The sequence below is a fragment of the Sceloporus occidentalis genome, unplaced genomic scaffold, assembly GCF_023333645.1.
Source record: "Sceloporus occidentalis isolate IW3139 unplaced genomic scaffold, rSceOcc1.0.p SCAF_21, whole genome shotgun sequence".
NCBI lineage: Eukaryota > Metazoa > Chordata > Lepidosauria > Squamata > Phrynosomatidae > Sceloporus > Sceloporus occidentalis.
The window spans coordinates 4,290,095-4,305,266 of record NW_028317001.1 but is presented as its reverse complement, the minus strand read 5'-3'; the positions used below and the strand labels follow the sequence as shown (position 1 = coordinate 4,305,266).

Here is a 15,172-nt window from a genome sequence, read left to right as displayed (position 1 = left end):
ATTTTCCAAATCAGAGAAGCGATCCTCATTATTTCGGCAGGCAGGGCTTGAAAGGCGCCACTGAAAATTGTAGGAGTCTCCGCAAAGTCTTGAAATTTGGCAACCCTAATAATCCGAGTTGACAAACGGCAATTGTTACTTCTTGTTCTCCTCCGTCTTCTTCTTTTTTTGCACAGCTGATGAAACTCTACACCGGCTCCCAATTTTAATATTCTCTGAATGCAAGACAATGACAGGGCATTTGTGTTTCCTTAAAAGAAACTTTCTCTGGGCACGCTGACAAGAATAAAGCCTTTGGCTACGTATGTGAACCACTCACCCTCACTACAAATGTAACAGCAGGCTTGTGGGATCATGTCGTTTCTCACAGATGACTCTCCCCCAGGAATAAATCACTCCAAACCCTCTTCAAGGAGGCACCAGAGTGATTCTTCACTTTCCCAGTCCAAACCTTACTTCCACAGTTAATACACAAATGCTTAGACAAAACACATATGACTCCACAGGAACATTGCAAACCTACCATACGGGGTAACTGTACAAAATCCCCAAATAACCAATGTGAAACATCTTAGAAGTCTTCAATAAATGATACATGTTCATACAAAAGTGTCATAGTGTCGTACGGTATTGAGTATTGTACCTGGGATGTAGGAGATATAAGCTGAACACCCCGCCAAACCATGACATTCATGGGGTGACCTTAAGCCAGGTCAAGCTCTCTCAGTCTGATCTACTCCACAGGATTGTTGTGAGGATAAAGTGGGGAGGTGGAAGGCTGCATACATCCTCTTGAGCTCACTGATAGAAAATGCAGATAATGAACAGCTCAGTTTCTATTACTTTGATTCAAAATGAAGAGCCTGTTATTATTGCAATTCGTTGTTTTGTGGTTCTCTTTAACCACAATGAATGCTGGGCCTCAAACGTGCAGCCCTGAGTTTATATGTGTACCATCTCACTATGCTGAAGGTTTAAATCTATACATGTTTACATACACAGACTTGGCAAATTAAGTTTACGCACAAACACACAATCACAGAATAGTGCGTGGAGCCAAAGGAACTTTACGTAACGCCATATGATTATGTTTTTCAAGCCATTGTAAAAAGCACGTTTGCTCACTTCGACAAATGTTGCTAAGGAACTAGTATCTGAGTGTGGGGTTTGGCTGGTTCAAAGATTGGCTATCTTGCCGGGCATTTGCAGGATCAAGCACAACTACCTTTCGGACCTACGACACTTATTTCAATGTACCTTCTCACGACTGCATTTTTAATAACCCAATTCAACTGGATTTTAAACCTTTTTCTGGGGAGGGAAATAACTAAAGAATGATTTTGAATACTGGTATACGTTTGGACGGGTGGTGCCAAATCTCAGCTATCTTGCCAGGTTCAGTATCCTCTTCACCTTTTCTCTGCACTGAAACTGAATGCATGGGCCATCAGTGAAACTCACATTACAATGTGCTGTACAAAAAGGCATCATATTTGTATTACAGCTGGGCAATTTGTTCTCTCTTTTCCCCCTTAGCCACGTAACAAAAATGATAGGCAGCATGCTCAAAATAAGAAAGTGAAGGAGTATTCCCATCATCCTTGAGCATCCACCATTCTGCCCGAGGCTGATCAGAGCTGGAGATGCACAGGAATCTCCCTAAACTATGCCAAAGCAATGGAAGGACATCAAATTACTGTGATGTATTAGTTCTCTGTCCAGCTTTGCAGTGAGACACCATACTTGGCTCTCCTCTATCTCACTTCATCCTCAGTACTGAAAGAGGTGATCTCTTTGTGCGTTCCCCCAGTGGGCCTTAAGGGATCAGAGGTGACTGTAACTTGGATCTCCCAAGTCCTAGTGCAAAGGTCTACCTAGTACGCCACCCTGGTTCAAAGGATTTGGATGGAAGCAGGTCTGGGAACAATACAGGAACAGCTTTCCACACCTTGGTGGCCTCCAGATGTGTTGGATTGCTATTCCCAGAATGCCCTGGTCAGGTACAGGAGTTGCATTCCAACACACCTGGTGGGTATACTGTACACACCTCCACTTCATAACCCTGTGACTCCCCAGCTTAGTTTTCAATGCCTGCTGTTAGCACATTACTTAATTCACCCAAACCTGGAGCTCTTCTCAGTTACTACTTTGGGTAACACCTTTATCAAAGGCAGTAAACGTTTCCACTCTGTTTTCAAGGAAATCCTTCTCTGCAACAGCGTGGGCAAGTTTTTAATTCAGCCGTTTGGCTTCATGACATCTTCGGTGTGAATGCAAGAGTCAAAAAAAGAACTGGCAACAGCCGCAACACGTAGACATTTCTGTCTCATCAGAGAAAGCCATCTTGAACAAATGACCAGGAACCTGTCTGAAGTAGAAAAGCTGTTCCAAATGTTTTCCTTGTCGTGACAAAGTCTTCCAAATACGAGGTGGAAGAAAGCAGAGAGGGGGAAAACAAGGGGTCTAATTGCACTAAAATCCCACATTACTCAACTCACCAAGCACACGTTACGCCGCTTGTTTGATTTCATTCCACAAACATGTCCTTTTCTTTCTTTCTTTCTTTCTTTCTTTCTTTCTTTCTTTCTAAACGGCTTTTTAACCTTCCCACCCACACTCTTCCCTGGAAAGAAAAAACACGATTAAAAGAAAGCTGAAAGAAACAGCTTCCTCTTCTTGGGCATCGTAGATTAACGCGCCACACTTCCACACACACAAAAAGAAAAGTCTCCCAAGCTGTTGCCGTTACCGGAGCCCTTTGAAGCAAATCTAAATGGGATATTCCATTTGCAAGTAACACTTCGGTAGTCAAAAGATCTTACTCTGAGGGGATTTAATGCAAAACCACTCAGACTGGAGAGAGACACCCCATCAGAAAGGAAGGGCCGAGAAGTGTTTCCAAGCCCCATGTAACACCATTATGGAGGGTGTCGGCTTAGGAACTGTCATAAACACTTCATAATCACTCAGACACAAACCGGGTTGCCTGGAGCACATTAGTTTATTAAGTGCCGAATAGGTGTCCGACTGAACAGAGGACGAAAGCACAACCTTCCAGATAAAAGTTAGCGTTGGCGCGGGGCTTCGGCACACCAGAGTTAAAGGGCTGGGGCTCTAGGGGCCATTTTAAGGGAGGAGGAGGTCAGGATTTCTAAACACAGAAACCTAAAAAGGGAAGCCTCGGCACCCCATTATGGAGGACAGATAATGAGACGACAAGCTGTTGACACACACTTACTTTAGGTATGTATCTTATTTCGGGGTGAAGGAGACTAAGACTGACTTTGAAACTGGGCTTTAGTGGACTCGGGGGGTTATTAGGGGTGGGTCATTCACTTGCAGTGTTCTTGCAGAGGTTGGCACCCTGTCAACATGTTTCTCCAATACAGCACAGCTACAAAGTGGGCGTCAGACGGATGCCCACAAGTATATTATAAATGCACGGGGGCAAATGGCAGGCGCAGTCCACACTTTTATCCAAGCTTGTGCCTTGAAATACGCCCCAGGGTCCTCTGCAATCGCTCCAGGTTTTGCAAATACAAAGCCACTTCTCTGCAGTCTGTGGGATGGGAGTAGGACCTGTTCTAGGACAGAGAAGACGATCAAGGAAAGGGTCTGATAAAGGCAAAACCTTCCAAGCTCAAGCAGCTTTTAAACTAAGGGTGAGGAACATGTCAGGTGCTGTAACTGCAACTACTATTATCCTTCGCTACCGGCTATGACTGAGACGCAGTAGTCCAGCAGTTGGAGATGCACATGTTCCCAACCCCTGGGTGAAACTGTGTTCTTCCAGTGAGACCTGAGGTTCTGCTCAGCTTATCAAGGGCTCCTATGGGAGAAGGCCAGACACAAAACAACTATTTCCTTGAAGAAGAGAGTCTGCTTAAGAGCTTTCCTTCAACGTGCAACTGCAGAGGAGCCCTTGGGAGACTTCCATTTTGCTCACAGTCCAACTGTCTGCAAAAATCCAATACACAAACATCCTCGCTGAATGGAGCGCACACCCCAGAACCCTTCGCCACATGCAGGGGTCCTCGAGTAGACAAATCCTACAGCAAGGATTCCCTGGAGGTGGAAAGCTGTTTCACTTGGGTGCCAACTGACGAAAAAGGATCTGAAACATTATTCCCGGCTTGCCCTCTTCTTTGTTCCAAATCATCCCTAGAATCCCACTGTGGCAGCGATGGCTAAGAATGCCAATCCTGTTTTTACTTCAGTATCTTAGTGACCCCTAGCGCTCATTCCCCCAAAATGACAGTCTGCGGAATCACTGTATTTCACAGAGAGAGATTCCTTCTTGTTCCATACATACACAAAACACTTTTAGCAACTATTAATTTCTTTACTTACAATTACTTAAAGAGCCCCTGGCCCAGTTCTTTCTGAATGCTAAGTTCTTGTCGCATAGGAATCTGCTAGTATGATGTTCATTTGAATTCATAGCCCAACAAGGTCTGCTCTAGTTGGCAGCAGCTCTCTGGTGTTTATAGCAACACTGGGGATTTCTCAAGATATTCTGCATATCCTTGAGCCACAGTCCATCCCCACAACGGTCACTTCCAGCATTAGAGATACTGTTGCTGTTGCCCTGCCCTTATTCCATGACAAAACTCAACATGGTGCATGAGAGAGCCCAGGTATTCTACCAGTCAGGTACTAAACAGACCTGGCCCAGCTTTGCCTTAGCAATGTTGCTGCTGCATTCACTGCCTTCGGACTAGAGCAGAGGTATGCAGCCTATGGCCCTGGGCTACATAGGTATCCCCAGTATTTCTTATGCAGCCCATGAAGCCAGCAAAACCCCAGTCACTTACCCCTGCAGCCTTGGATACATCATTCCTTGCTTTCCAAGATGCTTTCTTCCCTTTTGTCAGTTGATTTTATTTACAATTGCTACTATTCGAATTATATGGCCGTTCACCGACATATATTGGCTGAGTGGCACACAGGACAAGTAGCAAAGGGCAATACTTATGTGTATTTTTAAAACCGTTTTATAAATGAAGCATACAAAAGACTAGCTTTCAAAACAGACACAGGATACACAGCAAGAGCATGGCTTGCTTGTTTAAAATGATAGTTATTTAAAAGGTCTGGGAGAATTTATGAATTATTACATTAGCTACACCAACAGTCAAACTTTGCTACAAGGTACTGAAGCCAGCTATCTAATCCTCCCCAGTGTTTTATCCTCACAACAACCTATGAGGTAGAGAAACACTTTCTCAATGTGTTTCTGGGGCTGAGAGACTAACCAGCCAAAGGTTACCCAGTGAATATCATGAGTCCCCAGGTTCTGAACAAGTGGATTATTTCTTCAGTATTTTTTATTAAATATATACAAAGTCAACAATGCACAAACAAGTTTTATATATAGATCTAAAACTGCATACGTACTACAAACAAAACAAACCATACAAGGAGGGCGACTAAAATGGTGAAAGGTCTGGAAACCATGCCCTATGAGGAACGACTCAGGGAGCTGGGGATGTTTAGCCTGGAGAAGAGAAGGTTAAGAGGTGATATGATAGCCCTGTCTAAATATTTGAAAGGAAGACATATTGAGGAGGGAGCAAGCTTGTTTTCTGCTGCTCCAGAGAACAAGACACAAGGGAGCAATGGATGCAAGCTGCATGAAAAGAGATTCCAGCTCAACATTAGGAAGAACTTCCTGACAGTAAGGGCTGTTCAACAGTGGAACAAACTCCCTCGGAGTGTAGTGGAGTCTCCTTCCTTGGAGGTCTTTAAGCGGAGGCTGGATGGCCATCTATTGGGGATGCTTTGATTTGGATTTCCTGCATGGCAGGGGGTTGGACTGGATGGCCTTTGCGGTCTCTTCCAACTCTATGATTCTAATTACAAAACAAAGCAAAAACAAATCTAACAGCTAAACACAAGCCCTAATAGTTTCTACCTTCCCCAAATGGTGCTTGTTGCTTGAAATGACCACAGAAGCAGTGGCAGGTGAGCATCCCTGGGAAGGCCATTCTCCAACTGGGATGCCACTGCTGAGAAGACCCTCTGCCAAACATTGACCAACTTTGCCCCATTTGATGGGGGCTCATGGAGCAGAACCTCTGAAGACCATCTTGAGGTTCAGGTACAGTGTCGTGACTTCATTTGAACTCCCTCTTCCACCTATTACAGAATCTATGATTCACCCATGTCACACTATAAAACATCCGACACCAGGTAAAACGGACAAACCGTATTCAGAAGACTGCACAAGATCTCATATGAATGGAGATACTTACAGGGATGCTCCATATCTGTATCCCATCGCTGTAGCCAATCATCAGCAACAAAGGCGGCTCATTGCCAGTGCTGTGAATCTCGTGCAACTCCACATTCCGCGATGTATCTAAGATTAAGAAGGAGGTCAAAGTCAAAAGTCAGGCAACAAAACAAAACAAACTAGGATGATGCTTTGAATCAAAGAAAATGTACACAGGTTGGGAAACTCTCCAAAGGATCCTGTTCCTCTTTCAACCTGCCCTCTCCCCAAAAAACATGAAGCAATTAAAAGTAGTCATGCATATTATGGCAGATGATGTTGTGGAGAAGAACATACCGTTCAAGTCGGAATTTTCAAATCTGACCCACACTATTTTCTCTTTTTCTTCTGTCGGAGCTGAGCCACTGTAGGCCTATCAGGAAGAAAGCAAAAGAGAAGCTCAAAATATTGTGACTGTCTGCCAAAAATTAATATATAATATATTGATAGAGTCTCCTTCCTTGGAGGTCTTTAAACAGAGGCTGGATGGCCATCTGTCGGGGATGCTTTGATTTGGATTTCCTGCATGGCAGGCGGTTGGACTGGATGGCCCTAGTGGTCTCTTCCAACTCTACGATTCTATGATTCTATACATACTAGGAAGAGACTGTATTGAGCATCAGTTATCAACAACGCCCCTCTCCAAACAGCTTGAATCTGGCAACACTAAAGAAGTTGATGGGACCCACCGAAAATGTTGCCACATAGGCTGCATCCACGCTGCAGACGTAATCTAGTTTGATACCTCGTTCACTGCCATGACTCCATGCTGTGCGATCCTGGAAACTGTTGTTTTGTGAGCCTTCTCTGTCAGAGATCTCTGGTGCCACAACAAACTGCACTTCTCAGTATTCTATATTACTGAGCCATGGTAGTTAAAGTGGTGTCAAACTGGATTATTCCTACAGTGCAGATGCAGCCTGAGTCTCCGTCTTAATGTCACTGTTCTTGTTCAGAGTTCCAGTCAGTCAGCTCCTCTAAACCAGGCCATCCAGTTTCGTCCCATTTCTCCCTCCGTGGCCCTGTTTTGGCAACTATTCTGATCAGAACTCCCATATTGGGTTAGTGATTAGAAATACAACATAATATGCCATTAAAAGATTAAAAACAGCACCCTCAACCCACTGCTTAAAAGCTTTCCATTTTAGAAGCCCGGCAGAATAAGAAAGTCTTTGCCTGGTGAGAAAAGGACACCAAGGAGGAGGTCGTTCTAGGCTTCCTGAGAAGGAAATTCAAGAGTCTAGGGCAGTGATGGCAAACCTATGGCATGGGTGCCAGAGGGGGCACTCAGAGCCCTCTCTGTGGGCATGCACACAGTCACCCCGGTACAGAGCTCACCAGAGTTAGTACCTAGAAAACCAGAGGAATGTGGCACTTTGCAATAAATACGTTGGTTTTGGGTTGCAGTTTGGGCACTCAGGCCTGTTACAGACTGCCAAAATAAAGCTGCTTCGGGTCTCTTTGGAGGTATGCTCTTTAAATGACGCATGGGTCCTAAGAGTCCGGAGGTCGCGCCAAAGCCACACTCCATTCCTAAGCACTGGAGTGCAGCTTTGGTGCAGCTTCTGGATTCTTAGGATGCATGCATCATTTAAATAGCATACCTCCAAAGAGACCCGAAGCAGCTTTATTTTGGCAGTCTGTAACAGGCCTCAGTTTCTAAAAGGTTCACCATCACTGGTCTAGGGGCAGCTACTGAGAAGGCCCTCTCTTGCATCCCCAACAGCCATTTTTGTGATGGCAATGGGATTGTGAGGAAAGCCTCTACTGAAGATCTCAGGGACCAGGCAGGTTTATATCGGGAGATACAATCTGCCAGGTAGCCTGAGCGATATATACAACAAACAAAGCTATATTAAGTCTTTAAAAACCAGAAGACTACTGCTGACTAAAGTATGATTTGTCTTGAGAGTATCCACTACTTTGTTTTCCCCCATTTTAACCTACAATGGACTTTACGGAACCAAATTTTGCACTCGCTGCGGTTAAAAAGGAAAAGAATGAGGATGTTTAAAAAATATATCAAACAGCTCAGTACTGTGAAATATTTACACTTACCTGAGGCACAACATCTTGCAGAAATGTAACAACACTTTCCATATATGACTGTTCCCTGGGAAAGGAGAGAAAAAAGGTGGAGCATCCATGAATATCTCCCTTTGAGTTAAAAGGATATTTTATGGCTTCCAAAGAAAACAAGAATGCATAGAATTGTAGAATTATTGAGTTGGAAGAGACGCCAAGGGCCATGCGGTCCAACCCCATTCTGCCACGCAGGAGCACAGAATCAAAGCACTCCCAAAGGATGGCCATCTACCTCTGTTTAAAAACCTCCAAGAAGGAGACCCCACCACCCTCCAAAGTAGCATATTCAACTACTGAACAGCTCGACACCAAATTAGGAGGAGTAGCTAATACCCCAGAGGACAGGATCAAGATTCAAAATGACCTGAACAGACTAGAAAACTGGGCCAAAGCTAACAAAATGAAATTCAACACGGAGAAATGTAAGGTACTGCACTTAGGGCAAAAAAATGAAATGCACAGCTATAGGATGGGGGACACCTGGCTTAAGGAGACAACATGTGAAAGGGATCTAGGAGTCCAAGTAGACCACAAGTTGAACATGAGTCAACAGTGCAATGCGGCAGCTAACAAGGCCAATGCGATTCTAGGCTGCATCAATAGAAGTATAGTGTCTAGATCAAGGGAAGTAATAGTGCCACTCTATTCTGCTTTGGTCAGGCCCCACCTGGAATAATATTGTGTCCAGTTCTGGGTGCCACAATTAAAAAAGGACATTGGGAAACTGGAGCCATGTGTCCAAAGGAGGGGGACTAAAATGGTGAAGGGTCTGGAAACCATGCCCTCTGAGGAACGACTTAGGGAGCTGGGGATGTTTAGCCTGGAGAAGAGAAGGTTAAGAGGTGATAGGATAGCCCTGTTTAAATATTTGAAGGGATGTCATGTTGAGGAGGGAGCAATGGATCCAAGCTGCAGGAAAAGAGATTCCACCTCAACATTAGGAGGAACTTCCTGAGAGTAAGGGCTGTTCGACAGTGGAACACACTCCTTCCTTGGAGTGTAGTGGAGTCTCCTTCCTTGGAGGTCTTCAAGCAGAGGCTGGATGGCCATCTGTCGGGGATGCTTTGTGATTTCCTGCATGGCAGGGGGTTGGACTGGATGGCCCTTGTGGTCTCTTCCAGCTCCATGATTCTATGATTCTAAGTTCTTCCTAATCATGGCATAAAGAAAGCATTAAGGCAGGTGAGCGCTATATGTCCTTCCAGATGTTTTACAGTTCCCAACATCCCTCACTACCAGCCATGCTAAGTGGGATTGGTAGAGCTGGAGCCCACCAACATATAGAAGGCAACTTGTTCCCTGTCCCTGCATTAAGGTCACCATCCATACTGCAGACAGACTCTCAAAATACGGTCTGGCCTTTTGTAATTCCAGGGGAACCGCGCAGGATCCTGAATGCAAAAGCAGTACTTCGAACACTTACGTGACGGCTTGCGGGCGAACCACCACCCCTCCAGTACATCGGCTTGGACGGCGCGGAGATTCAGCAGCCATGGTGAATCTGTACACTCCTAAGGGCAGAATAGACATTTTAATTCTTTTAATGGAAGCCTTTTTGGAAAATATGCAGTCCTCCACAGACTATTGGTCTAGAATTGCCCTCACCAATAGCTATGCTGGCGATGGCTAATGGAAATGCCAGTCCAGCAATGTTGCGATTGCCACATGCTCTGTACTGCTATTACAACATCTAGATATCAAACCTGTTGGCAGGCAGACCATAAGCATTTCTGGACATCTTTCCCAGGTATGTATGCACAGTCTTTTCTGCATTACCTCCTTCTGCTACAAGTACGGGACTAAAGGGAGATGGTTCCTTCCCAAATCAGCCCTGTTTCCACTTCTGTGCATCATTAACCATAAAATATTTTAGCCATTTTAAAGCTGATCAAAACAAACCAGGCTTCCTCAGTTGCTCACAACATATTGACCAGCAGAGGGCTATAGTATATTCAGTATATTACCTCTCGCCACAAATGAACACCAGAGATATGTGTCACCTGGGTCACAAAGAAGTTGGAATATTCCATGCCCATGTACTGCTCCGCCATCACTTCTGTGTTGTTAGCATTAGTAGTCGTCACAGTAGTGTGTTGTTATGCGTCTTCAAGTCATTTCTGAGTTATGGTGAGCCTAAGGGGGACCTATCGTGGGGTTTCCTTGGCAAGATTGGTTCAGAGGTTTGCCAATGCCTTCTCCTGAGGCTGAGAACATATGACTTGCGCAAGGGCACCTAGTTGGTTTCATGGCCGAGCTGGGATTACTATTGTCCCACATCATCAATAGTTCCACAATTCAAAAAGGATGTTGAGAAACTGGAGCCACCTGTCCAAAGGAGGGCCACCAAAATGGTGAAGGGCCTGGAAACCCTATGAGGAATGACTTAGGGAGCTGGGTATGTTCAGCCTGGAGAAGAGAAGGTTAAGAGGTGATATGAGAGCCCTGTTTAAAGACTTAAAGGGGTGTCATATTGAGGATGGAGCAAGCTTGTTTTCTGCTGCTACAGAGAAATAGGGCAAGCTCCAGGAAAAGAGATTCCACCTCAACATTAGGAAGAACTTCTCAACAGTAAAGGCTGTTGGACCGTGGATGATGCTCCCTTGGAGAGTGATGGAGTCTCCTTCTTTGGAGGTCTTTAAAGGGAGGCTGGATGGCCATCTCTCAGGGGTGCTTTGACTGAGAGTTCCTGCATGGCTGAAGGTTGGACTGGGTGGCCATTGGGATCTCTTCCAACTCTATGATTCTACAATCATAGAATCATAGATTTGGAAGAGACCCCAAGGGCCATCCAGTCCAACTCCATTCTGCCATGCAGGAACTCTCAATCAAAGCACCCCTAAGAGATGGCCATCCAGCTTCTGTTTGAAGACCTCCAAGGAAGGAGATTCCACTACACTCCAAGGAAGGAGTGTGTCCCACTATCAAATAGCTCCCACTGTTAGTAAGTTCCTCCTAATGTTGAGGTGGAATCTCTTTTCCTGGCGCTTGCATCCGTTGTTCTGTGTTCTAGTCTCTGGAGACTATGATTCTATGATCTATGAAAGATATATGATATTAATATATGATATGGAGACTATGGTTCTATGATCTATGATTGATATGATATGAAATGGAGACTATGATTCTATGTTCCAATTACCTACGCTGGCTAGGGCTTCTGTAATACAGAGGCTAACTCTAGGAAATCCAGCCTCCAGAAGAGTCAGGAAAGCCTTATCTGGCCAACATAGTCGTTAATCAGTACAAAGTTGTTGTCACGACTGAAATGCTTTCCCCCCAATTAAAACGTCTAGTTAAGACTTCAAACAATTCGCCCATTACAAAACATTCCATCCCATTTGTCAACAGCACAAAAGATACTGTCTTCCCAAGGTCTTGCTGCCTACTTCTCCCCAACACAACAACCGACAAAGAGTTTCCCCACAAGAAACAACGTTGGTGTTTATGTACAAATCCTCCCTCCTTCCCACACTTTTGCTCATCTCTTCCCAGTATACCCCTCTGTAAACACACAAAACGCATTATGTCTTAGCTCTCTTTTCACGTGAGAACTGGCACTTGGCAAAGGAGTTGCTCTTTAGTTTCCGCTGATGTTGACACTGTTGTTGTGATTCCGTGTTGTTTTCATTTTGATGGCCCTGAAAGGCCTTCTTTGGAGGCCTTTAAACAGAGGCCGGATGGCCATCTGTCGAAGGGGTGCTTTGACGGTGAGTTCCTGCACGGAAGGATGGGGTTGGACTGGATCAGGGCCCTTCTTGGCGTCCCTTCTAGGGTTCTATGAATACTGGTTAGAAAATGGGGCATGTTTATGTTTCTGGGTGCGCACACACATGAGGTCAGGATGGAACATATGTACAGATTATAGGACCATGTCTGTGTAGGTGTTGGAGCTGCCTGGCTTAATAGCCTCCCCTCATAAATGCCCCTTCCCCCTCCCTTACAAATGTCCCTTTCTCCCCCTCACAACTGCCCCATTATACCCCTCACAACGACCCTATTTCCCCCTCACAAGTGCCTCATTATACCCCTCAGAACTGCCCCTTTCTCCCCCTCAGAACTGCCCTATTTCCCCCTCACAAGTGCCCCATTATACCCCTCAGAACTGCCCCTTTCTCCCCCTTACAACTGCCCTATTTCCCCCTCACAAGTGCCTCATTATACCCCTCAGAACTGCCCCTTTCTCCCCCTTACAACTGCCCTATTTCCCCCTCACAAGTGCCTCATTATACCCCTCAGAACTGCCCCTTTCTCCCCCTTACAACTGCCCTATTTCCCCCTCACAAGTGCCTCATTATACCCCTCAGAACTGCCCCTTTCTCCCCCTTACAACTGCCCTATTTCCCCCTCACAAGTGCCTCATTATACCCCTCAGAACTGCCCCATTATTCCCTTCAGAACTGCCCTATTTCTCTCACACAACTGCCCTTCTTCCCCTCACAAGTGCCTCATTATACCCCTCAGAACTGCCCTATTTCCCCCTCAGAACTGCCCCTTTCTCCCCCTCACAATTACCCCATTATACCCATCACAAGTGGCCCTTTCTCCCCCTCATAACTGCCCCTTTCTCCCCCTCACAACTGCCCCTTTCTCCCCCTCACAACTGCCCCATTATACCCCTCACAACTGCCCCATTATCCCCCTCACAACTGCCCTATTTCCCCCTCACAACTGCCCCTATTTCCCCCTCACAACTGCCCCTTTGTCCCCCTCACAACTGCCCCTTTCTCCCCCTCACAACTGCCCCATTATACCCCTCACAACTGCCCTATTTCCCCCTCAGAACTGCCCTATTTCCCCCTCAGAACTGCCCCTTTCTCCCCCTCACAATTACCCCATTATACCCATCACAAGTGGCCCTTTCTCCCCCTCATAACTGCCCCTTTCTCCCCCTCACAACTGCCCCATTATACCCCTCACAACTACGCCATTATCCCCCTCACAACTGCCCTATTTCCCCCTCATAACTGCCCCTTTCTCCCCCTCACAACTGCCCCTTTCTCCCCCTCACAACTACGCCATTATACCCCTCACAACTGCCCTATTTCCCCCTCACAACTGCCCCTTTCTCCCCCTCACAACTACCCCATTATACCCCTCACAACTGCCCTATTTCCCCCTCACAAGTGCCCCATTATACCCCTCACAACTGCCCCTTTCTCCCCCTCAGAAGTGCCTCATTATACCCCTCAGAACTGCCCCTTTCTCCCCCTCAGAACTGCCCTATTTCCCCCTCACAAGTGCCCCATTATACCCATCACAAATGTGTCATTATACCCCTAACAAATCCCCTATTTCCGCTTCACAAGTGTTCCATTATATCCCATTATACCCCCATTATAATACCCCCTTATATTCCTCACAAATGCGCCATTATACCCCTCACTAGTGCCCCATTCTCCCACCACAAATGCCCTATTTCACCCTCACAAATGCCCCATTATCCCTCTCATAGAGGCCCATTATACCCTTCACAAATGCCCCTTTCTCCCCCTCACGTCATGTGCCCCATTAGTCCCTTCACAAATATGCCATTACAGTCTCACAATTGCCCCCTTATGCCCCTGACAAGCGTCCCATTCTCGCCCCACAACTGCCCTATTTCTCCCCTCACAACCCGAAGCCTTACCCGCCGCTATCGAGGCGTCTCTGCCCCTTTCTTCCTCCTCACTGACAATGTTTGGGACCCTCTCGCCGGCCACAGCGCCGCCAGCCAATCGCATGACCGAGGAGGCGGGACTGTTTGGGTCGCCTCCTCCAATCGCTGCCGGTAACGTCAGCGTTGACACTAAGGGCGGTTGCGCGCCCACTTCTTTCCCAATTGGCTCCAACCAAGCTAGGTTGAGATCGCAAAAAAAGCAAAGCGAAGCTGTCAGGATTTGTTTACATCCGGGATTCTGAAGGAATGGGCGGGGCGTCAGGCTAGGGAAGCAATGGCAGGCCTTTTCAGCTTTAAAAGCCGAGACAGTGGAGCCAATCGGCTTCGACTGGCCCTAAGCCACGCCCACTAGCGGGACGACGCAAACGGTTGTTTACCTCTTCTACTTGGCAAGGGGAGGGCGGGAGGGCGCGTGTGACGTCACGCGCAGACGACGTAAGGCCCACGCGCTGAGAATAACCATAGAGAAAGGAAGGCTAGAACGTCCTCCATTTACTTCCGGTGTCAAATATCATAGTTGCACAGAGGATGCTGTGTAAATAATAATAGTAAAATAATAAAAATATTAAATTAAAATAAAAAATATAATATAAAAATAAAATAAATAATAAAAATAATATTAAATAAAAATAAAATAATATAAAAATAAAAATAAAAAATATTAAATAAAAATCTATATATAACAAAATAAAATAATAAAATAAAAATAGTATTAAATAAAAAATAATAATATAAGAAAATAAAATAGCAAAATAAAATAATATTAAATAAAATAAAATAAGAATAAGAATAAAATAAAATAAGAATAATAAAATAAAATAAAAAATAAAATAATAATCAAATACATGAGGAAAAATACACAAGGAAAATATATTTGCAGCTTTTTAAGGCATTGCTCTCGCCCTGAGATTCCTTCCCCATGATCAAAAAAAAAAAAAAAAAAATCAAAGGAAATAAAACTTTTTAAAGACTTCCAGATGACATAAGTCACTTTAGGGAGCATCTACACTGTAGAAATAATGCAGTACCGTTCCACTTTTAAGTACAATGGCTCCATCTGATCCAGTCCTGGGATTTATAGGTTTTGAAGGCTTTCATGGCTGGCATCCACACTTTTTTGTGGGTTTTTTGGGCTATGTGGCCATGTTCTAGAAGAG

General features: G+C 45.2%; 1 protein-coding gene across 4 annotated transcripts in view; it reads right to left on the bottom strand.

The window, feature by feature from the left end:
• LOC149301464 (BCAS3 microtubule associated cell migration factor) overlaps positions 1-14,199 on the bottom strand; it is a 375,467-nt gene extending 361,268 nt beyond the window's left edge. For 2 of the 4 annotated variants that reach the window (XM_089484407.1, XM_089484408.1), the window contains exons 1-5: positions 13,986-14,198; positions 9,783-9,870; positions 8,333-8,387; positions 6,572-6,647; positions 6,255-6,361 (exon numbers count right to left, since the gene is read on the bottom strand). In XM_089484407.1, coding sequence (XP_089340533.1) covers positions 6,255-6,361; positions 6,572-6,647; positions 8,333-8,387; positions 9,783-9,870; positions 13,986-14,079 — 420 coding nt within the window. In that variant the 5' untranslated portion in view covers positions 14,080-14,198. Of the gene's footprint in view, positions 1-2,498; positions 2,762-6,254; positions 6,362-6,571; positions 6,648-8,332; positions 8,388-9,782; positions 9,871-13,985 lie in introns of those variants that run through there. The other 2 variants (XM_089484409.1, XM_089484410.1) reach the window with 2 other exon arrangements.
• Positions 14,200-15,172: the final 973 nt, after the last annotated feature.